The 25,155-nt window shown below is 43.5% G+C and overlaps 1 protein-coding gene across 2 annotated transcripts in view; it reads right to left on the reverse strand.

Annotated features, from left to right (window-relative positions):
* Positions 1-25,155, reverse strand: part of CDH12 (cadherin 12) — a 243,202-nt gene that overhangs the window by 90,338 nt on the left and 127,709 nt on the right. For both annotated transcript variants that reach the window (XM_033154397.1, XM_033154396.1), the window contains exon 3: positions 12,306-12,600. In XM_033154397.1, the coding sequence (XP_033010288.1) occupies positions 12,306-12,318 (13 nt within the window). In that variant the 5' untranslated portion in view covers positions 12,319-12,600. The remainder of the gene's footprint in view (positions 1-12,305; positions 12,601-25,155) is intronic.

Consider the following 25,155-nt stretch of genomic DNA (forward strand, 5'->3'; position numbering starts at 1 on the left):
CATCTCAACTTTGGGATGCAGGCAAATGAAGAAGGAAAAATCAATAGCATTCACCTTCAGCAGGTGACACAGACAGTTTCCACACAGCTCAAGGTATTGTGGTTATTAATATTGTGCATATGGAAGCAATAGGATGAATAAAAAATGATTCTTTTTGGAATAAAAATTTGCCCAGACCAAAAATATGGTTCCAAAACTTTACTAATAGAACTTGTTCCAAAAGAGACTTATAAAAATTAGGATACATCCCAGTAGTTGCATAAAATCGTGTGCTTGCCCATGTCCAAGCACAGTTTCAGCATCTTAAGAATATAAAATTACTTCTAACAGAACTGAAATCAATGGTCTTTCTCTCCACACAGTCTCCATTACATCATTTGCACACCCTTTATCTTGTGGCTTGAGAACAGACAACTCCCTCAAAATGAAGATTTGCCACTGAGTACCTTACTCATGTGAACCAAAGTTAAACACCATGTAAGGGAGAGCAGAGATACATTCTCAGTTAATTATCAGCCTATTAGGCACTCAGAGAGCCTTACTTAGCTTCCATGGAAATTTACATGTTCCCTTTAACAATACATATACATAATCATTTTCTATTTCAATATACAATTAAACAACTATACCTAACATTGTGAACCCAGCCCAGTCATTCAAGTGCTGCTGTCTCTACTGTTGCTGCAGTGTGTTTAGACCTTTTACCTTTCCCCAAATAAATCCACACCACAGTCAGATATTTGGTTTGTTTTTTTGGCAGAAATTTAGGCCACAACTTTATTGATTACAACCAAGTGAGTGGTTGCATAGGTTCTGGTTCGACTAACTCCCTGCACCCTTGCAGGCAGTGCTTTCCCAGAGCCAGGTTCATAGGACAGCCAAGGATGAACACCAGGGACAGCTGCTGGAAGGAGCGCCAATCAGCCACCCTGATGTCCCCTGGACTCGGCCACGGGCCGGACCCCTTTCGGGTAATGCCAAACCAGTGAGTCTCTGAATTCCTCTACTGGAATATCCTTCATTTGCATAGGCGTGGCCACATCCCGTGCCATGCCTATCACCTGAACCAGAGCCTATCCACAACTTACAAGTTGTGACTATTTGCTACACGGCAGGCAAAACCCAAATGGCACCAGCCAATTAGCCAAGTGGGGGAAATTCCTGCTGTGCCCCTGCCCCAATGGCAGACAACACACGACAGCACAGCAAGGTCAAGCCCTAAATATAGGGAGAGGTGATGGGTTTTCCTATGTGAAAGCCCCAAAGAGGAAGCTCAGTAGCCTCGCATGGGCTTAAATAGGTCCCGCGTTGCTGCACCCCAGCAACACGGGACCGACCTATCAGGGGTTGTGGCTGATTCCAGATTACCCCCACAAAACACTGGGTCAGCTGGTCAAGTCGCACCGCAACACGTGCCCTTTTATGGAGGACACGCTTTCCTCCACAGTGAAAATCAAGAAGGAGGGAATTCACACTGAAAATATTGGTACGAAGACAAAGTTGGGGGATAGCCCATATTCTGGCACAGACCCTTCAAAAGAGAAGTCAGTTTTCCAAATTAAGCTTTGTCACCCACCCGCTCCAGTAATGGTCGTATAGCTCATTTGTTAGAAAGAATAAAAAATGATGGTGTGGCCGATAAGTAGTTTTCCAGAGCTCAGGAACGAATGACTTGTCAACTAAAAAGCACAGTAATGGCTTTGAACATATCACAAAGTACCCTATTAGGACTGAAATGGCAGGTTACACAATTAACAGACCACACAAAGCAGCTAACATGGATGACTGTAATTCAGTCCACATGGATTTAGGATGGGAAGGTACTTCTGCCAGTGTGCGGATATTGCAACAGTGCAACTGGCACAGACTGTGGCATAAATATTTAGGAGTGCTGTCACTCCCTTTCACATCAACAGGACGAGGCTTGTTTAGAACTACATGCTCCATTGTAGCTGGTTTGTGAGTTACACTAAGCCTGCACAACTTATGATCCACTAAGCCAAATGAAGACTATCCGCCTGTATGGCAACGTATCAGGGTTTTTATGCCTGCTTGGAGCAGCATTAAGGCGGCTGCCAAGCACCTGGCAGGCCACAATATACGGCTGGCAGGTTGTGTTCAGCTGGTTATGTAACATGTCATATAGATTAAGCCATAGACCACTGATGATCTGGCTTTTGAATTGCTAGGAATCTCCTCCCTCCCATTTGTCCAGCTGTGCGCCGATGCTTCTCCACCCTGAGAGAAAGATATCTAAAATATATATTGCAAAAAGTCGTGTGACCATATTCTAATAGGGATATGGCTCCTGTCCCTTTACTTGTTGTATAGAAGAGAAGATCTGGCAGAAGCAGCTTGCTGTCATGAACGGAGGCTACAGCTGCCAAAATTCTGTCCTCTACACAACTACCAGCAGTCCAAGTAGGAACAGAAGAGAAAACCTCTCCCATTTCTAAAGCGAGCAAACTGAATATGCCATTCTCAGACTTACGTACATGTGGATCAGCCAGATAACACATTTTCTGAAAATTGTGATATAGTTTCAGTTTGAAAAATGTGCACAAAAATAGCTATTTCAGGGAAAAAAATAGTATGTTTTAGCGGGTGGTGCTGTGGGTTAAACCACAGAGCCTAGGGCTTGCTGATCAGAAGGTCGGCGGTTCAAATCCCCATGACGAGGTGAGCTCCCGTTGCTCGGTCCCAGCTCCTGCCCACCTACCTAGCAGTTCAAAAGCACATCAAAGTGCAAGTAGATAAATAGGTACCACTCTAGCGGGAAGGTAAACGGCGTTTCCGTGCACTGCTCTGATTTGCCAGAAGTGGCTTTGTCATGCTGGCCACATGACCCAGAAGCTGTACGCTGGCTCCCTCGGCCAGTAATGTGAGATGAGCACCGCAACCCCAGAGTCGGACATGACTTGACCTAATGGTCAGGGGTCCCTTTACTTTTACCTTTACCTAGTGTAAGAATGCATACAAAAGTCATGCATCTGAAATGTATTTTAAAAGAAATCAACAAAAAACGGAAAGAATGGATGTAGGACTGAGTGCAAGCAAAATGGAAATAGAATACACTTAGTCAATCTATCCCAAATCACCGAGTGTTCTCCTTGGCATCTAGTCATACTAGTTGTAAGCCATGACTTCGGCAGCTTAAGAAACACAGACACAGTTTAACACTTTTACCATTCTACCTGGGATAAGTTTTTTACTCCTCTATTAGCAAGGGCAGTTCATATCTAGTAATGACTTTGGCCATGCTAATCTCTGAGGACACATGGAATGTAAATGGGTACCCCTACCTTGCCTTTGAGATGGGAAAGGGTGTGTGCTAGAATCACACAGCTCCGATGGATGCTGGAGACTGAGTTAACCTTGTCCTGCAACAGCCAGGAAACTGAGTCAGAGGCTACGGTGTCAATACCTAAATGACTCTGAGCCTGACATTAGTAAGAAGATGATCATTGAACTTGAGGTTAGCAGGCAGGAAGCCCTCTAAAGCAGACCCAATAACACCGCCACATGGAAAAACAGAGCCAATCCCTTCACAGGCATCTTTCCCCAGGTCTAAGCAAAGGAATGCCTTCACACTACCTTGCCAGTCTAATAACCCACTGACGATTTCTGCTCCTGTTTTTTGTTGGAATTCTCAGGCATCCATAGTATAATCACAGGAAAAACTGGGTGTGGCTCTTATATTTGTGTGGCAGGCCGAGGCACCAGCCTGAGATGATGACAGGGGGAGGGGAACATCGTGCACATGACATCAGGATTTCCTAACCTCAGGCTTCGGGACACAGAGCTGAACACAGGGCCGTCTTACCCATAGGAACTAGGAGTGTGAGGCACCTGGGTGCCAGTTTCTCAGGAGCACCAGGCCAAGAGTCCGGGACCGAAGAGTTGAGTCTGGGGAAGAACCTGCCAATCGGAGGGGTGCAGCAGCTTCTTCTTCTGCAGGCGGCTCTGTGCCGTCAGTTCAGGGACGACCAAGCCAGCGAGACGCTGAGGCGGGACTGGGCAGCTGGGAGGGGGTGCTGGGCGGATCTTTGTACCCTGGCACTGCATATGCTTACATATGCTTAAGACAGCCCTGGCTGAACATGGCAGCCATGTGGCTTGCATGGGCAGCAGCTCCTCTGCCTCTTCTTGACATTGCCACTGGCACAAAGCTGTTCTGAGCAACCTTCTCCTCCATGGCAGGAGGAGAAGGAGCCTGTCACCAGAAACATGCCATGGTCGGCTCTGTACTTCTCCTCATGCTTTATGAACATGCAGAGAGAGTCGGCCCCTACCGCGCAAAATAAGGGGGAGCAAGATGGCTCAACTCTCTGGAACTGGCTTCCCCTGGTGGCAGGCTATATTCCAGTCACACAAAAGCCAAAGGTTACTAAAGATACACACATCTAATAAACATCCAGGTGTTGTTAAAGTTAAAGAGACCATTCCAGTTAGGCAAAAGAAGGCATGGAGCAGGGCCAGTGTGGGGATGAGTGGGGCGCAGCCTGAGGAGAAAGAAGGGCCTGGGGAGAGTCCTAAAGATCTGATAGGGAAGCTGCATCCAGCCCCCAAGACTGAGGTCCTCCACCCCTTCCTTAGACAATCCTCATTCCTCTGCTATTTCAAATTATTCATCAGCATACTCTGTACCTGACAATGTTATTTGCAGCCTCAGAACTCGTGTGTGCTTCAATACGGCTTAGCTCCCAATGTGCTGAAAACACCCAATATACCTACCTTATGACCCCCAGTAATTAGAATTTTATTGCATTTTTAAAACATCTACAAATCCCCCTCCCTGCAAATGCATAATCACAACATTTCCCCAGCACCAGATGGTCAAGGTTTACCATGTTATCATCCTCAATGCATTTTCTCAACTTGATTTGGAAGAGTGGGTCCCCTCCTTTTCTTTACAACATGTAGAAGGCAATGTTCCTCCTGCTGCTTTAATAGCAGCAGATGGGTGAGCAGCTAGATCATCTATTATTTGAAAAGCAAGGTGTTTTGTCTCGCTGGATTACGTTCAGTGATTATTGTTGGTTCAGGACTAAAAAGCTGTGAACGGAGTATGAGAGAGAGAGAGAGAGAGAGAGAGAGAGAACGAACTACATGCAAGAGCTATGACAGAGCATCTGTCGAAAACGGTCTGGTTTGCTTTCAGGCATGAGGGGACATAGAGTGGAAATCACAAGGGAAAGCAGATGACTCTGGAGTCACTGAACCAAAGAGGAAGTAAGCAAGTTGCCTAATTCTAGCTACAGTGTCTTTAATACCTCTCATAGGACTAAGCACTGGGAAACAGAGTGCGTGCAGACAAGCTTTCTCCTGTTGCTTTCAACTGCCTGGGCTTGAGAATCAGCAACAGGCATTTTCAAAAGCACAGAGCCTTTGCATGGAGTAAAAAAGGGTTGATAAGAATGCAATGGAATTGCCATGAAGGCAATTAAGGAGCAGGGCTGGATCTATCCTTGTTTACAGTGAGACAAGATGAACATCACTATGTCAGTGATGCTGACCTGTATGAGAGTTGTGGCATCAACACAGTTATGCACTGAATGATTTGCTTGCCCTCTGTGATTACTGAAATTTGGTGTTACCAAATTGGTACAGAAAGCCATGGAGAAGTAGCTACCAAACTGCTCAAGTAGTCTCTAAATTGGCTTGATGTCTAAGCTAAGGCCTTTAATCTCTTCAGGATGGAAACAGAAGCCACTGACATCTGTTTTGACTTTCACTGTGTGCATGAATCTGAGACACAAGAATGTTTGTTTGTCCCAAAGCAAGGTGCAAACTGAAGCACAGTGATCTTTTGAAATGTGCACTTCAGTGAAGTTCTCCCACCAAAAATCCATTAACCAAGGGGAAATAAATGCATATATACCAGTGAAAATAAAATGTGTTACTTTAGTGGCAATTGCCTGTAAATATACATATAGTGGCCAAAACTGCTTAGAGAACTGTGTACAGAAATGTAATGGGGGGAATGCTAACAAATTTCCTTGAGGACTGTCACCTCTAACTGACACAGAAATGTGGAGATCTGAACTTAAGAATGGAAAAATGAGAGATAGAAACTGAAATAGATTCACCTAACCGTACATGTGATTGATAGATTTTAATGTTCCTGGCTAGATGCTCTGATGAGAGAGAGAGTCTAAGAGCAATAGCAGATGTTCTTGTATATATGCATTTGATGGATGAAAATGATTATCAGTATGTATTTGTTTAATATTGTAAAGTAGGGCTGGATGACCAGTGGCTCATATATCTAGATCTAACATTGGAGCTGCAATTTTCAGGCTGACAACTGATCCTTCTTCCCAGGGAACTCTGGGAATTGTAGGTCTTTGAAAGGAATGGGGTTGCCTAACAACTCCCAGCAGCCTTAACAAAGTACATGTTCCCAAGATTATTTGGGTGAAGCCATAGCGGTTTAAAGTGGCATGATACTGCTTAAAATGTATTGTGCAGGTAGGGCTTAAAACTGGCATAATGGCAAGACTAAGATGCATGGAATGTGATCAGGACATAAATATGACCTTCTGGTTCCAGGTATGTGAAGGAAAACTCCACAGGGATCTTAAGACTATGTGTTCTGGACCAGTGGGAATTAATCCATACACAATATGAAAATAATAATAATATGGCCAACTGAAAGCATGGGTCTCAGCCTCTCCTACACTCCTAGATCCCACCTTTATCCCACTCTTACCAGAAGGCACCAATACTGCAACATCTTTGGCCTGCCCTAGATGTTTTGAGTCCAGGCTGGCTTTGTCCAAGAGGCAGAGGCAAAATCACGGCAACCAAATCAAGAAAAGAAACAAATGCATGTGGCAACCAGAGGTGTGTTTTCCTTTTTTACAATATCTACCATCAGTAATTCCCCCCTCCCCTTCTACTCTCTCATTAATCAAGTCCCTAACGTTCACTTTGTTATCACTCTGACACTTCCTGGGGTTTGGTACTATCTGCTTTATTGTGGATATTTCTATACATAGAATTGCAGTCGTTAATCATGTTTGGTTTGCTGATTCCCACTTGCTTAGCATCCTTAAGTCTTTCCTGCTACCTGCTTTTTGCCCTCCAAGGCAGCTGATCCCTTGACTGACTCCTGCAATCCATCAGTGTCTGGTCTTTAAAACTGGCTTGCCCTGTTGCAGGGGACATCTCGTGCCCCTCCTCACACACAAAACAGAGTATAATGCACTCCAAAGCAGGAAAGGGAGGAGAGGGGAATGGAGTGCTTTAAGATAAAGCAGTCGGGGCATGTGCCAAATATCCATTATAATCCGTTTAAATCTCAGCTTGCTCTCATTATCTCCAATGTCTTTATGAGAGTTCGACGATGGGGACATTATTGCTTGTCATAAAGCGAGAGCTGCTTCAGTGATGGCAACCTTTGCTTACTTTCTGATGTGAGAAATATAAATAGATCCAAGCTAATAGGAGAAAAATAGCTCAGCAGCTGGAAAGGGAAAAATGATGCCCATAGCCACTCAGTCGGTAGCCAGGGGGAAAAAAAAGTCATTTCCTATAAAATATAGTTAATGTTTACAGCCGTTTGGGCGACTAGGAGAAGTAATCCATTTAAAAATACACTTCAGGTTTAGATCCACTTAGTGGTGCAGAAGCTTAGCACACATTAGTATTTATTCCAGCTCCAGTGCGCTCCCAGTGCTGGTGTTTGAAGCCCAGAGTAAATGACATTTCAATCCATAAGTATCCTGCAGTTTCATGAGAAATACTACTGTTTGATGCACTTTCCCCTCAAACCAGCTTCCATCCAATAGGGCAGGCAATCCGTTCACAAGGTAGAAATTCTGCAAAATCCATTATCATTATAGTGGGGTAGAAGAGCTGGGGGGGGGGTGACATTCGGCAACCAATGCACTCCTTTGGTTTCAGATACTGTAGTACATTGGTAGATGAGTCTAAAAAGTCCAAGACGCAAATTTCCACAGCCGACTAGCAGCTATAGTGGCTCATATACCAGAAGTAATGTATTTAGCATTAACTCTCGAAGTATATACTGTATTCCATTCTGACTAAACTAAGGCTCCTACAACTACTATTTTTGATACTTCAGTTTGGGAACAGACACAACAATGTTGTAGTAAACATTAGAACGTGTGTGTGTGTTTAATGTTAAACATTAGAATGGTGCGGGTGATGTTGTGGTCTAAACCACTGAGCCTCTTGGGGTTGCCGATCAGAAGGTCAGCGGTTCGAATCCCCGTGATGGGGTGAGCTCCCATTGCTTGGTCCCAGCTCCTGCCAAACTCGAAAGCACGCCCCAAAGTGCAAGTAGATAAATAGGTACCGCTCTGGCGGGAAGGTAAACGGTGTTTCCGTGTGCTGCTCTGGTTTCGCCAGAAGCGGCTTAGTCATGCTGGGCACATGACCTGGAAAAACTGTCTGCGGACAAATTCCGGCTCCCTCGGCCTGTAAAGCAAGATGAGCGCCGCAACCCCAGAGTCATCTGTGACTAGACTTAACTGTCAGGGGTCCTTTACCTTTCAAACAGTAGAATATTATGGGTTTTTTTCCATGTTCCTGATTTAATAGCTACCCTAACATTATCACAATCAAACTAAATATTTAAGTGATGAATACTTGTTTGTTTATCATTTTATTACACAAAATATGGGGTTAACTTCAGAGCAAATGCCAGGTTGTTTGCCCCAGTCACCAAGGCACCTAGTTGTGTTCCTGCTTTAATTTACTCTTCATTCTACTTGTTAGGATTTTTGTGTATCCTCTGCTGCTTCAGCAGGACTATTGTGATTAGTATAAAGCACACGAGTTTCTGAGAGAGAGTGTGGGAACGGAAGACCATCTTATCTCTTCCGTAGTAAGAGTGTTATTGTAATTTGGTTTCACTGCTGCTGTGTCGTAGTTTGTATTCTTGTTCTGCCAGAGCTTGGAGAACACAGACATAGAAATGGAGTCTTTGTACATAGACTGTAAATAAACATACCAGTAGTTTAGATCTACGGATGTCTCTTTCTTCTTGCTGTGTGATGCTAGAAGATTTGTATACTCTTCTCATATGAAGAGGGTCGCATATTATCAGCACTCTGGACTGAAGGGGCATGCCAGCCAGAGAGGGCCACCCGGGAGTCACTCAAGGGGCTTGGAGTTTGCCGGTCCAAGCGAGCGTCACTTCCAACACTACTGGGCTTCAGTTTATAAAGCTTCATATTATTCTGCTGAATTCTATGTCATCCTTTGTAATTAGCTCTACTTTTGCTACTCTGTTAATAAACACTTTTTTCCTGTTTGTTACACACTGTATAACACAAACCAAGCTGCCAACCAACTTTTTATATATAAAAAAGTTGGTAGAATCACACAATATCTTAAACTTTATTTTTTAAAAAAACCAAAATCAAGTGTTGAGGGTGGGGAAGAATTTACAGTGACAAAACAAACTAGCCAGGTGCTTTAAGCTTTATACAACTCTGACAGGACAAATTGCCAGCGCATTTCTTTATTCATTTTATTGCCATGCATTTTTAAACTTGCAACCTGCTCTTGCTCTTTGAAACACTATAAACAGATGATCTGATATACTAATATAGAGATCACACTTGTTAAGCATAAGTGTGGAAAGAATTGTAGGGGATCCTATTTTCTTTCTGGCTTAGCCAGCAAGCGTGAATAGAAATGACCTAAATAAATCAGATTTGTAACTTGAAGGAAAATATAATTATGGGGTCAACAGGAAACAGCACGGACTATGACCCAACCCCTATAAACATAGATAGCAAGGCAGAGAGTGCAGAAAGCTAGACTGTGAAGGACTAAAAGGGAGGGGAGACCCCCTTCTCCCCACCCAAATTCTTCTCTGCTGCATGGCACTGATAGTATCTGTGCACGTTCAATATCATTCAATACCATAGTCTCATGCTGAAAGCTATTTCTAATCTTGATAAGAGTAGTCTATCAGTAGAGGCTTCAGCTGTCAGATGCATCCAGGGAAGGAGCAAGGTCTCAGTGTCCAGGCAACAGAGAAGAGAGGAGGCAAAGAGGAGAGCCTGGCACATTAGGACCATAGCTCAGTAATATAGAACACACAGTTAACAAGCAGAGGGTCCTGAGTTCATTCCTTAAAGGGATAAGGCAGCCCTCTGGCTGAGAACCTGGAGAGACATTCCCAAGAAGAAAAGACAATACTGTACTGGGCAAGATGAACAAATCGTTGGGATGCTGCACCTTTTGCAAGTAGAGGGGTCAGATTGTGGCCATTGTGAATAATTACTTAAGAATGTTTCAGGGAAGGAACACATTCCAAAACAAACATACAAACCCCTTAGTAACCACCTTTTGTAACCCCTTGCTAAACGGTCTCGGCCCAGTATACGTGAAGGAGTGTCTTCACCCCCATCGTTCAGCTGAGGTCCAGCGCCGAGGGCCTTCTGGCAGTTCCCTCACTGCGAGAAGCAAGGTTACAGGGAACCAGGCAGAGGGCCTTCTCAGTAGTGGTGCCCGCCCTGTGGAATGCCTTCCCATCAGATGTCAAGGAAATAAACAACTATCTGACTTTTAGAAGATATTTGAAGGCAGCCCTGTTTAGGGAAGTTTTTAATGTTTGATATTTTATCTTGTTTTTAATATTGTGTTGGGAGCTGCCCAGAGTGGCTGGGGAAACCCAATCAGATGGGCAGGGTATAAATTACTACTACTGCTACTACTACTACTACTACGACTACTACTACTACTAAGCGAGCAAAGAAGATTGCCACAGATACACAAGCAGAAGCAACCAATTGCATAGGCTCCTGGGGCTTCCCACTGCCATGTCTGCAGCAAGTAATTGCTGTTGATATCTTAAAATGGTGGTGATGCAGAAGATTTGTCTCACTTGCTCAAGTGTACTCAAAACAGAGGTGTGCATCCATTATCCAGTATGGTATGATGACTCCAGCAGCTCCCACACAGGTCTATGCTCTTTGATTAGCTACTATACAGTACTGATTTAATACTCAACCTTGAACAGCAGAGGTTATGAATGCCAACACTGACAGAATATCTATATGTGGTCCGACAAGGAGGCTCAATAATAGACTGGTTTTAGAAAGGAAGCTGAGGTAGAAAGTGGGCCAGTCTACATCCTTAAAGAACACTTTTAAAGCAATTTAGGAGACAATGAATGGCAGGAAGAGGAAATCTTAGATAAAAGCAACCATTTCATTTTGATAATATATATATTTAAAAAATGCTACTCTTCTTCGATTACCCAAAAATCGTAGAGTTATGACACGTTATTTGTTTCAGCTGCAAGATCACCCGTAGGTGAAAGAATATCGTTATCAAAGAATTCGTGTATCAGAATACTAAATACTGGACAGCAACGTCTTACATTAGCAGAAAAGCTAATGTTTGTTGCTTAGAAATTGTTGGTGATTAATTTAGCAGCGGAGGCATGACTTGGTCATTATGAGTATGGCTGTTCTGTATGTCAAACTCTCTGATCACTTTTCCCTTGAAATTAAAAAAGGGTACCACAAATAGTAATAAATTCACTCTCAATTTTGCCCATATAGGCAGAGAAGTCCTGATTTAAATACTGATTGAAAGGTCTATCATAATAACTTGCCCTCAAAAGGGCATGCCCATCCAAACACCTCCCTTCTGTGTTTTGCCTCAAGGTGCAAACAACAGCTTTGAGGGGCATGAAGCAGAAAAAAAATAGCAAAGGGTAAAGTTAAATCCACATCACCATGAGACTCAATCCCAACTGGAATAACCCCCCCCCCCCCTACCCAGGGGAGCATAACAGTAACCCCATGTATTGGCCACATGTGGGACTTCTACGTATGAGACGTGTTTGTGTTCAGGCTCCATTTTTGCAGCTCACGTGAGTGCTGCATATGCAGTTGACACCTTACCAAAATAACACTGCTTTAAAAAGAGCTACTGCCATCATGGAAATCTCAGTGATACTTCATACACGTGGAGGAGACAGGTCACCTAAACTGTGCCCCTAGAAATGAATGATCTGGCAGAAGTGACTCCCTTCCATCTTCCTGGGGCAACTGTGCTGAGAGCACCAACATGTGTGAAGATACCCCTCAACCACAGGTGTGGGGAGCTTGTAGCCCTCCTGATGTTGCTGAACTACATCATCTGTGGCTATTGGCCATCCTTCCAGGGGATAGTGCTCAACAATGTCACACATAGCACTACCCCCCCCCCAGATGTCACAGGTTCATTTCCAGCACAAATGAGGCTAAAGCATGCAGGTTAGTTAAGAAGAGTTCCTTTAAAGAAGGAGAAGGAAGAAGAAGAGGTAGACTTACCTACTGGAGACATTTCAGGGACACTGGCAACATAAGGCCCATCGAGAAATTTTGGTTCATTATCATTAATGTCCTGCACTTTGATGATGAACTCTGATTCGGGCTCCAGTGGCTTCCTCGTATCGATGTCCACTGCTTGAGCACGGAGGGTGTAGAAAGGCTTCTCTTCACGGTCAAGGCTCTTTATGGCATGAATGTCCCCTGTGGTCTCGTCAATGGTAAACACTGTACCAGCGCCATCTCCTGATAACGTGTACTTAACACTTCCCACTCCCTTGTCCAAGTCAGAATGAAGCTTAACAGGGAGAGAGAAAAGAGGACAAAATAATTAATAAGAGAAATTCATGGATGGAAGAAAGGTAGCTTTTTCAATTTAAATATTAATCCAAAAACCATCTCAATCTCTAACGACATCAAATGGGAAAGTTGCTATCTCTGAGGAAGACAGGAACATTGCACAAACCCTTTGGGATCTTTAAGTGTACCGAACTCTGTTTATAGAAATTATTACAAATAACAACATGCATATTATTTCATAATTCTTGTCTCAATTAGCCTCTATGTTCTTCTGAGATTGATTAGACTGAGAGACACCAGCCTGCCCATAGACATCCAATCAGTGTGGGTTTGGACTTTAGTGATATATGCTAGTTTAGGAAGTGTCAGTTGCACTTCCTGTGTTAATATCTTGGGAGAGGGAAGCCTCTGGTTGGAGTTAATGCTATGTATAGATACAGGATGTCTAGCTTAATGACACTTCCTGTACTCAACTTCAAATGGGTTTGCACATTTCCTGTAAGGGTAAATGCATGAGGTACCAAGAGAACTTCTAATGTGCTTGATATAAACACAGGGAGTGTGACATAGTTGTCAATCTGCAAATGCATTGTTAATGTTCCAAACCACTCTCATTTTCATGGATGAATCTGGTCCTCCTGTGATCAGTGCCACTATTCTAACCACTACCACACACTGGTTTTAAATTTAAGTACAAAGGATTCCTTCCACTCAGGGACAGCCTGTCCCATTTCATTGCCTAAGGCAAAATGGGAAGGTTCTGCCTCCATTATATACGCCTCCCAGTTATTATTAAATAGGGCATTCCTATTTTCATCAGAGAAATGTTGAAGGTTATGTACCAGATTTTGGGCATTCCTTAAAAAAAAAAAAACCTGTAGAAAACAGGATGGAATGGATCTCTGAATGAGTGTCAGTAACCCTGAAATGTGATAGAATTAGGCTTTTCAGAATATCACCACCTCCTATGACAGAATTCTCAGAGCACAAAAACTTTTAAAGCTCACAGCATGTGATATACGGTAACTCCTCTACCTTTTTGGAATATTTGCAGGTCCACCATAAATGAGCATACCTGCTCAATTCCAGCACTTTGAAATGCAGCTATGACATGATACTTTGTGGAGTGGGCTTGCTCCCCCCAGCACAGAAGGTCTTGCTTGCTGGCTTCCCACAGGCGTCTAAGGTAAAGGTGAAGGACCCCTGGACGGTTAAGTCCAGTCAAAAGTGACTAAGGGACTACGGCGCTCATCTTGCTTTCAGGCTGAGGGAGCCGGCGTTTGTCCACAGACAGCTTTCTGGGTCATGTGGCCAGCAGGACTAAACAGCTTCTGGAGCAACGGAACACCATGATGGAAAGCAGAGCGCACAGAAACGCCATTTACCTTCCCGCTGCAGCAGTATCTATTTATCTACTTGTACTGGTGTGCTTTTGAACCGCTAGGTTGGCAGGAGCTGGGACAGAGCAATGGGAGCTCATCCCATTGCAGGGATTCAAACCGCCGACCTTCTGATTGGCAAGCCTAAGAGGCTCAGTGGTTTAGACCACAGTGCCACCCATGTCCCTTGTCCACAGCATCTATGCTGGGCTAGATAGGCCTCTGGTCTGATCTAGCAGGGGTCTTATTATGCTCTTATTATGATAAATACCCATTTAAATAGAACAGATTTCCACAGGAGTAAAAGATAAAGTATGTTAGCCAGCTGTACCTGTCTCGTTCTGATATTACACTCTTAACTCCGGATTAATTTCAGCTTGTGGGTGTAAGGGACACATTGAGAAACAGTTGTTTGTGTGTGTGGTGAGGTGGAACCATACACTGGCAGCCTCCAAGGCATCTGTTTCGTGGCAGTGTTATTGTTGACATTCCCTGAACTGGATCAGATGGCATGCAAAAAAAAAAAAAAATACAAATACAAATACAAAAAAAATCTGCCACCAGGAGAAGCAGAGCATCTGCTGGGGCTTTCTGGAGAGCTGCTGCTTGACTTTTTTGTTGCTCCCAACTTGTCAGGAAACAGAAAGCATTTGCACAGAATAAATGCTTGCTCCTTTGATCCCAATGCATAAGTTATAAAAACCTCAAATCCTTCTTGGAGAACATACATTTATTTTGGAACTGGGAAAAGTCTGTTAATAGCCCTTTTGCATGCCGCAAAGGACAAAACTTTACAATAGACTTAAAATGCATCTGACTGCCATTCCTTCTCCTCCAAGAACCACAGAAAGTGTGATTCAACGACAAGGGAAAACAGACACTCCAAGTGTCCCTATTTTTCAGGGACGTCCCTAACTTAGAGAAGCCACCCTGGTTTTTAATTTTATCCTGGAATGTTCTGCTTTTCCTTAGGATCTCCCTATTTTCATTGGAGAAATGTTGGAGGGTATGGAGTTATCTGACCCCTGAGCCATCTGAAGGCAATCCTGTATAGGGAAGATTTTTTTAAAAAAATGGTTTATGTTTTATTATGTTTTTTTATATATATGTTGGAAGCTGCCCAAAGTGCTGGGGCAAACCAATAAGATGTGTGGGTTATAAATACCGTATATCGCGGCGTATAAGGCGACTCGGCGTATAAGACAGCCCCCCAACTTTTTATGTGAAAAAACAGAGTTTGGGGTATACTCACCCAGCCCGGGCTCCATGGCTGCTGAGGCAGTGGCAGTGGCAGCGGCAGCTGGAGCGGCGGGGAGAACCTCCCCGTCGCCGCAAAGGAGGCTCCGCGCTTGCCGCTGTAGAGCAGGACGGCCTCCATACTGCTGAGGCGGCGGCAGCGACGCCTGGGGCAGCGGGGAGAACCTCCCCGTCGCCGCACAGGAGGCCTCCGCGCTTGCCGCCCACGCCCAGCCCGGGCTCCATGGCGGCTGAGGCAGCGGTTGCGGCTGGAGCGCGGGGAGAGGCTCCATGGTGGCTTAGACGGCGCACGCACGGCACGCTGAGTCGGCGTGCGCACGCAGCCAGTGGCGGGGCGGAACTCCGGGTCACGTCACATGATGTTGCCGGCGTACAAGACGACCCCCGACTTTAGAGAAGATTTTTCGGGCTTAAAAAGTCGTCTTATACGCCGCGATATACGGTAGTAAAATTATCATCATGAAATGGGATGCCCCTATTTTCATCAGAGAAATGTTGGAGGGTATGGGATAAGGATTGTTGACTGAATACTCAGCACCCATACCAAACTAAAAAGCTGGGGCTTAATGGGGGGGCAGCGACCATGACAGTTACGTTCTCATGGAACCGCTAAAGTTTAGTCATGTAAATAAATATGATCCACAATGTGCAGTCCCTTTACAAGCAGAGCAACAGATTTGTTTTCGCAGCTCATCCCCCCACCTCATCACTTGAGGCCTGTTTACTTTTTTATTTCAATGTTTTACCCACCCTGTGTGTTACCATTTTGACTGTAAAGAGTTTGGAATACAAACATAAATAAAATACCAAAATAAAATGCAACGTTTTCAGTATTTGCAACCATGATCCACAGCAGGAAAGAACCACTACTGCCCTCCTTTCAAGGAGGGCCTCACCTCATCCCTCGGTGAACCTTTTTTATTTTTTTTAATCTCCAGCCCTCTCAAGAAAACTAGAGAACAGGGATACTTCTTCAATTGGTTCAATTCCACATCCTTCAGCATTCTCATTTAGGAATGTCAGGGAATTCCAACAAAAACAGAAATGGAAATTGCTGGTGTTCACTTATCCATCCCATTATCCGGAATGTGAATCAATGTGGCAAAAATATTGGTATTCACTCTTGTGGGTTTTTTTTTTCCAGTCCACAAATGGTACCTAATTGATTTCACCCCTCCCCTTTCATTGCATTTCCTTGGCTTTGAAATGAATGCCATAATAACGTTGTAGGTTTTGGTAGAATTAGCAAAAGTTAGAATTAATGAAGGTGTGCCAAACACAGAAATTCCTGCACTTAGCCTACGCTAACAGACCAGATTAGCCTGGTAAGGCTGGCTGAATGCAGCCATTAAGAAACATAGCAGATTCATGACCCTGACAAAAGGTGAGACATTCAGCAGCAGACAAGGAAGCTGGAGGCTGCCAAGCGTGTGTGATGGCTCCACAGGAAGACAAGTGTTCTCTTAAAACTGAGGTTTTGAGCAGAGGCTTTTGGGTAGAAGAAAAGGAGGGGACAGAACTCCACGCGGGAGCTGAAGGCCAGAACCATCTCGGAAGGCTGGGAGATGTTCAGGATGCCTTGGAAATCCAGTGCTGCACTGCTGGGTGACAAGCTGATCTTGAGATGCAGCACACTGAATGCTCTCCAAAGCAGACTCAGGTGCAAATATGTGTTAATGAACAATATCTCTTAAATACACAGCGGTCTCCACTTTGTCTTGATTCCCAATGGAAACACAACCCTAGCTACAGGTGCCAACTCTTAGGGATTGAGGGGTCTGCACCCCCGGCAATAAAATATTTCGGGGGCCACCCCCCAAGTTAATGAGCATTGCTATTCAAATGTGTGTGTGTGCTGCATCATGTGATTTATTATGTGGGTGCAGGGCTTACCTGGGCCCCCACAATATTTTATTGAAGTTGGCACCCCTGACCCTAGGTAAGTGCCTGGAGCCCCCTGGAATCTTGCTACAACTCAGTAGAGATTAGGGGTGCTGTGCAACCTTTGTAATAATAAGTGCATAAGTAATTACATAAGTTGTGTAAGTTATGTAATTTTGTCACAGTGGAGCATACCCTCCAACATTTCTCCATATTGATGATGATGATGATAGGAATAGGAATAGGAATAATTTATTATTGGCCAAGTACATTTTCCAACATACTTGGAATTTGTTTCGGCTACATTGCAATGTAAACATACAGACACTGTTCCTCTCACAATACAAAGAAGCAAAGAAACCCCACCCATATTTTACCTCCCCTTCAGCTATACAACTATGAATTTAACAATTTAATGGCACAAGAGAAAAAACTATTCTTGTGCCTGGCAGATTTTGTATATGAAGTCCTGTAGCGACGTCCAGATGGAAGTAAATCAAGCAGATGATGACCGGGATGTAAAGGATCTGCTACAATTCTCTCTGCTCTCTTCCTAACGCAGGTAGCATAAATTGTCTCTATTGCAGGCAAGCTAACACCAATTGACCTTTCTGCAATTCTTACAGCTCGTTGGAGCCTTTTCTTGTCTCTCTTGTTACAATTTATACTCCACCCATCCAACTGGGTTGCTCCAGACACTCTAGATGATTTCCAACTCATATTAAAACATAATTATAACAAAACACTTTTCTAGCCTCTAGCAGTCTTCTAAAGTTATAAAGTTACTTATCTCCTTGCATAACCCCATACCCTCCAGCTTTTCTCTGACGAAAATAGGGACATCCTAAGGAAAAGTGGGACATTCTGGGATCAAACAGAAACCCGGATGGCTTCTGAAAATCCAGGACTGCACGTGGAAAATAGGGACACTTGGAGGGTCTGGGACAATGGGATGAGTAGTATAGTTTTTGGAGGAAGGCAAGCTGCAGCAGAAAACCAGTACAGTATGCAATCAATACAGGGTAGAATGGAAAGCAGTGCCTCCTTACTTTACTCTTCTTCTCAACACTTAAAGGAAGTTTCTTTCTCCTTTAAATCAACCCAGACTTTCAACAATCCTCACTACCACCTCAAACTATGCTGAGGAAAGGAAATGAGCTCTTGCTAGCACTTCAGTATATATAATAGATTCCCAAATGATGAGAAAGTGGAAGAATACCACTACTGAGAATGGGTTCGACAGGTTTAAATGGACAGTATGGTAGAATGGTTAGAGTGTCAGACCTGGGAGACCAGGGTTGAAATCACACTGGGTGACTCTTGGTCCAGTCACTGCCTCTTAGCTCACCCTACCTCACAGGGTTGTGGTGCCCTTTCAAATCTTGTGACCTTGTGATTTTGGACCATGCAATCCAAACTGCTCCACACTGCTGAAAAGGGAATGCAAAAAGTGCATGACACTTCCAAAGTTGGGGTCCCCCCCCCCTTCCCATAAGCAATTAAGATTTCTGTCCGTCTTCCATCAAAATTATATATTTTGCTTGGAAAGTGACCAATTTTCAACTCAGTCCCACTACCCTCCTTTCCGGTAGCAACCAGAAGCATTTGATTCACCACTGGAAGTTTACAGCCTCTTGTTTAAGAGGAGCATAACAAACCCCACGCAGCAGTTCACTAATAGAGTATGTGCGTGATAAAAACGAGGAGCCTGTAGCTCCCTTTGAGAAACTGTTTATTAAGAGCTTTGTCTGGATTGACTTCAAAATGATTATCCTTTGTCATTTTGCCTGCCACAGCACTGCGCTAAAGTGAATAAGGAGAGCAGTAGTCTTCTTTATGGGATTTGCCAAAGCAGAGTGTTCTTAGTCCATTCAATCGAAGAGTGCATAATAGCTGTGATCATCTGGATTATCACCGCACAAAGATGGATATCAAAGGTCTTCAAGTAGCAACAGAGCAAATACTTTGCGTAAGCCGGAATGTGCAAATCAGAGCTGTTGGCTTGTCTATGTTTTCTCTGCGTTTTGTATTCTGCTACAGATATTTTGACTATAAGGATATAGTGACTTGGAAAGGATTGAGTCCCTTTTTTCTGTATTCTAAAATTGATGTCTATCACCTATACAATTCCTGTAATACTTTTTGCTATAGTCCTTTAATTATCCAGGAGTATGTCCCAATGAACACAAAAAAATCTATTGATATGTTTGTGATATAATATAGGTAAAGGTTAAAGGTACTCCTGACCGTTAGGTCCAGTCACAGATGACTCTGGGGTTGCAGCGCTCATCTCACTTTACTGGTCAAGGGAGCCGGCGTACAGCTTCCAGGTCATGTGGCCAGCATGACTAAGCTGCTTCTGGCCAACCATAGCAGTGCACGGAAATGCTGTTTACCTTCCTCCTGGAGTGGTGCCTCCACTTGCACTTTGACATGCTTTTGAACTGCTAGGTTGGCAGGAGCAAGGACCGGGCAACAGGAGCTCACTCCATCGCGGGGATTCGAACTGCCGACCTTCTGATCGGCAAGCCCTAGGCTCTGTGGTTTAACCCACAGTGCCACCCATGCCCCTGTGGTATAATATAGTCAGTGCTTTTTTCTTTTCTTTTTTAGAAGAAGAAAAGGTTCCAGTATGTTTCTGAACACAATTCAAACTGTTGGTGCTGAGCTTTAAAGCCCTAAATGGCTTTGGCCCTGTATATCTGAAGGAGCGTCTCTACCCCCAACATTCAGCCCGGACATTTAAGATCCAGCTCCAAGAGCCTTCTGATAGTTCCCTCACTGCAAGAAGTTACAGGGGACCAGACAGAGGGCCTTCTCGGCAGTGGCACCCTCCCTGTAGAATTCCCTCCCATCAGATGTCAAGGAGATCGATAACTATATAATATTTAGAAGACATCTGAAGGCAGCCCTGTTCAGCGAAGTTTTAATGTTTGATGTCTTAACAGGTTTTAATTTTTTGGAAGCTGCCCAGTCAGATGGGTGACAAACAAACAAACAAATGAATGAATAAATGTCATTATCAACATCGTCATGAAGTTGTTACAACAAATGCCACACTTTTAACATTTGGAAAAAGAAGGTGCTGGTATCGCGTAATCTTGAGTATCCCCAGAAAAAAGCACGGTGTAAATTAAGCCGACTTAAAGCACACCAGATCCTAAGCCCGGCAGAGGAAAAGCAAGCTTTCAAAATAGTAGAAGAGTTTGGATTTGATATCCCGCTTTTCACTACCCGAAGGAGTCTCAAAGCGGCTAACATTCTCTTTTCCCTTCCTCCCCCACAACAAACACTATGTGGGGTGAGTGGGGCTGAGAGACTTCAAAGAAGTGTGACTAGCCCAAGGTCACCCAGCAGCTGCATGTGGAGAAGCGGAGACGCAAACCCGGTTCCCCAGATTACGAGTCTACCACTCTTAACCACTACACCACACTAGTGTTTGAATTACACTACCCTGTTTGCTGGATTAACTTAAACTGGATTGGCAATTCACTGCACTGAGTTGAATGGACTTGGGATCCAACCTAAGTCTCCCACTTTTTGGACCTGTCCTTAGAACACCCTTTTTCAAGGCTTAAGCCAGCTACATTTTCTGTTCTGCTCAGATGGGTCCCAGATGGGGGATTCACTGGCATATCTCCAGCTGCGTTGAGGGTGAGCGTGTTCAGCTGGTTGCAGCTCTGCCAAAAACCCACTAAGTCCTAACCCCACACATCCCGCCAGACCTTGCTATAAAAGATTGCCCTATTAAGTGAATTTTCACTATATTACTGATGTGTGGCCCTTGTACTTTTAGTCACTCCATCAACACATGCACAAAACTTGGTATCTTATATCTCTAATACTTTGAGTATAGTCGCTGATCTTAAAATGAATGCTATTTTTTCGTGTGTGTTAACTTAAACTTTAAGGATTTATAACTTGATTTACATTGTACTAATGTGATGAAATTGCTAAATGTATGCAATAATCTATCCCCATCTAACAAGCGTATCAGATAATAGCTAAACCATTTCTCTATTGGTGTATGTCTTTTTTTTCTACAATAACCTGATTCATAAATTGGAGTAGAAAACTAATCTCATTTAATTATATTGCTTGAGAGACGTTCATGAACTTCGCGTAAGTATTATTTTAAGAAAGTTGACTATTTTTAATTTAAATAAAATATACATTTGTTTGGTTTGTCAGGCAATTGAGCAGAGTAACTAATTGAGCCTGAAATTGAAATGAATTTAATAGCCATTCACCTCCTCTATAAAAATAGGGTCCACTGTACCAAGAGATATTGACTTAACAAGTAATTAATGGCAATTTAATGCATTAGGAATGATCTTGCTAATATGGGTGTTCTCCATGGGGCTCAACAGAGCCTGTTTCACCCTCCTCAATGACTATTTTAAGGTCATTCCAAAGAATGGGAGGCCTGGGTACATCTCCTGTAACCCATCTTATTTGCATAAAAGAAGTTAGTCAAATATTTGAATGAGGGCACAGAGATACAGGCATGTTTGGAACTCTACCCGTACAGGGTTAACTGTTTTCACAAGGTTAATTCATTTAATGCATTAACACATTAGCCATAAAATACAATGCTGTTGTTGTTTAGTTGTTTAGTCCTGTCTGACTCTTCGTGACCCCACGGACCATTGCAGTCATAGACCAGCATAGACTAAACATAGATTATGGTGGAAAAGTCAGAAACGTATAATTCATTTTAACCTTCCAGCATTTGAGCCAGTTCGGTTCTCTCCGTTTCTCATTTTCCCATTCATAAACTCAGTTCAAATCCAGTGCACCCATTCCATCAATGTGGGGGTTTGTGGAATGACAAACAGATCCTGGCCCCAATGCCTTACCAATTCTTACTCTGCCTGTTGCTGTCGATAAAGATTTGACCTGATTTTATTCCATCACTATTCTGCAGCTTGGTTATTTGCTGTTCTTGTGGGTCATGTAATATGCTTGTCTGGGCAACAAATATAAGGGTACTGCTACCCAAAATGGTCCTTTAAGGCCAAGCAATCTCCTAGCTATTCTATTCTGCTGCTAAGGTGTTGCTATCAGTGATTATTATTATTTTTTTTTGGGGGGGGAGGCTGTGTGTGTCATTTTTTTGTTCTTTTGTTTAAGTACTTTGATCATTTTATGTTTTGTTCTTTAGCATTGCTTTTATTAGCTGCCTTAAGGAAACTATGCCCAAATGTCAGGATATAAATATTTTAAATTACTTAATAAATTAGGCAGCCCAACCACTTTCTCTCATGCTTGAAAGGCTCTTTAACTCCTCCTTCCCCAGTGTGAATCACAAATGTAGTCTCTGAAAGTTATTGACCGTAGCAGCTCACTCTCATGGGAAGTTAAGAGACGGGGAAGGGAAAAAAAATGAAGAGCTAAGATGCTTAAAGAAAGGAATCTGTCAAAGCCTCTATTGCTGTTCACATTAGGAGAAGGTTAACAAGTTCTTTGCTTTTCTCTCAGATGTTATTGGGCTGAGTCAGTGTTCCTTGACCTCTAGTCACAGCTTAGATGAAAATTATATCCCTGTCATGTGTTAGCTGTGGGATTCCTCATCAGAGGAGAAGGACCAGAAGGCCCCAGTTCTACAACAAGCCTTGGATCAGACTCCATCTGGGGGTGAGGAGCCAGGATCTAGTGGTGAGGCTGGGGAGGGAGTCATCTACACCAGGGGAAAATTCAGCCTCTGATATTGGGGCTGAATGGGTCCCAAGCCAAATGAAGAGGCAGTACATTAACTGTCACATAGAAAGCTACTCCATCTGGAAAAGTGACAACTAGGATTCATCAGGAGGCTCTTGAGAGTCCCATGGACTGCAAGAAGATCAAACCTATCCATTCTGAAGGAAATCAGCCCTGAGTGCTCACTGGAAGGACAGATCCTGAAGTTGAGGCTCCAGGACGTTGGCCACCTCATGAGAAGAGAAGACTCCCTGGAAAAGACCCTGATGTTGGGAAAGATGGAGGGCACAAGGAGAAGGAGACAAAAGAGGATGAGATGGTTGGACAGTGTTCTCGAAGCTACCAACGTGAGTCTGACCAAACTGCGGGAGTCAGAGGATGACAGGAGTGCCTGGCGTGCTCTGGTCCATTGGGTCACGAAGAGTCGGACACGACTAAATGACTAAACAACAACAAAGATATCTCAGGAAGTAAGACCTTTCTCTCAGAGTTGATAGGAATCTGCTGAAACTGGGGTGTGGCTTCAACAGCTCCAGATGTAATAATAATAATAATAATAATAATAATAATAATAATAATAATAATAATAATAATAATAATAATAATAGTATTCAGCTGGAAGAGCTGCTGGAATATTTGTGCACCAGTTCAACCTGCTACTGGATTGCCTGCTTATACCAGACCCATCTGTGGACTATTCTGACTCTCCCCTGACCTTTGCGGTGATCACTGCTTGCTTGGATTCTGGCTTTGAACCAGTCCTGAATACTGTTTTAGTGTTTGCCAGCAGGTCTCCTGGTTACTCAGGTCCCCCCTCTTGCAAAAGAACTGCCACCCGGGGACTTAAACAATAGAACTTATCAAATTAATTCAGAATTTAACACACCACAGGTTTTTCACTCACAAAGCTGCGCCACTCTGAAGAAATCATGTCACGCTGCGAAGGCTGATCCGTGCACTTTGCAACGTAAAAGGGTCTCTCTGCAGCTTCACTTTGTGCTTCAGTGGAAAAATTAAGTCCAGCAACAAAGAGACAGGGGGTAGGAAAAAAACCCTCTCATTAAGTGTTATTGAGGCAGTCACTAAGGAAGGAACTCTCTGAGGAAGTAGTAGATAAAACGATCTCGGAAAGGACAGAAAAAGTAAAAGAAATGAGCCTCTTTTACAAGGTTAACAACTCAAAGTCTGCCACCAAAGGCCAACCAGATACAATAGTAGGATTGCATGCAAAGTAGGGAAATGAGTAAATGCAGGTGTCAAGGCACGCCAGCAGGCTGAAGGATTAAGGTTGTTTGAGCTGAAACACTGCTTTTTAGAAATTCTGAATCCAGCAAACATTTCAAAATCTAAATTTGACCTGTAGAACAGGGTGGATAAGCCTCTCTAGCTCAAAGGGCTACGTTTCCACCTGGGCAACTCTTCTGTGGTTTGCAGGGCAGCGGTGGGTGGAGGCAGGACCCAAAGGAAAAAGAAAAAGTGGTGACTATTATATTCAAGCCACAGAAAACTCAGAGGTTTCTCTGGCTTATGTAAGCTTCTCAAAGCTCCCCCCATTGGACTTCGAGGGATATTTTTTTAAAGCTTCAACATTAATTCTTGTTGAATAATTTTAAAAGTAGTTGTGCGTTACATATCAGCAGAACAGTGTCCGAACAGTTAGCCTGAGGGGTTAAGCAGCAAAAGGGTCAGCAGTGATCCACCTGGTCCTATAAAACTGTTTATTCTAGATAGGAGAGTAGCCTCAATAGGGTTTGTCAGTCTGACCAAATCATTAGTTGGCTGTAGACAACAGAGCTTGCCTGCTAATTGATTGGCTAATTGATCACCTTCTCCTGAGCTTTACCTGCCTGGCTTGTACTTCCTCGTTTTTGACCAACAGCCTAAACAATGGGGTGGCAATGTTGCACACGTGTAACTTCTCCTGTTCTGCCTCTAGACCTTATACAAAGCTTGCACCGAGTTCCTCCTTTTTGCTCACACTCTTTTGTCTCTGCCCCTCCACTCTTCTTGCCTTCTTGCCCTCTGGCTTCTATCTCTGCCATCCAATGCACTCTCAGAATTATGAATTTCAGTCCATTTCTTGCACTGCCCACTTCCTTCAGCCATTTTGGATTCTGTTTCTTATCTTGTGGGACTTGACTTCTGTTAGATAAATCATGACACAATGCAGTAGGTCATGTGTTGTTGTTCATCTGAGGTTGTATTTTCCTAATTTTAAGGGCTGCTAATTTTATGTCCTGATACGTAAAACCACATAATTAAAAGCGGGTGCACCCCCCCCACATGATTGTATTTTCATCAATACACACATTTTTATGCACCCTTACCCTAGTATA

The sequence above is a fragment of the Lacerta agilis genome, chromosome 7, assembly GCF_009819535.1.
Source record: "Lacerta agilis isolate rLacAgi1 chromosome 7, rLacAgi1.pri, whole genome shotgun sequence".
NCBI classification, from domain to species: Eukaryota; Metazoa; Chordata; class Lepidosauria; order Squamata; family Lacertidae; genus Lacerta; species Lacerta agilis.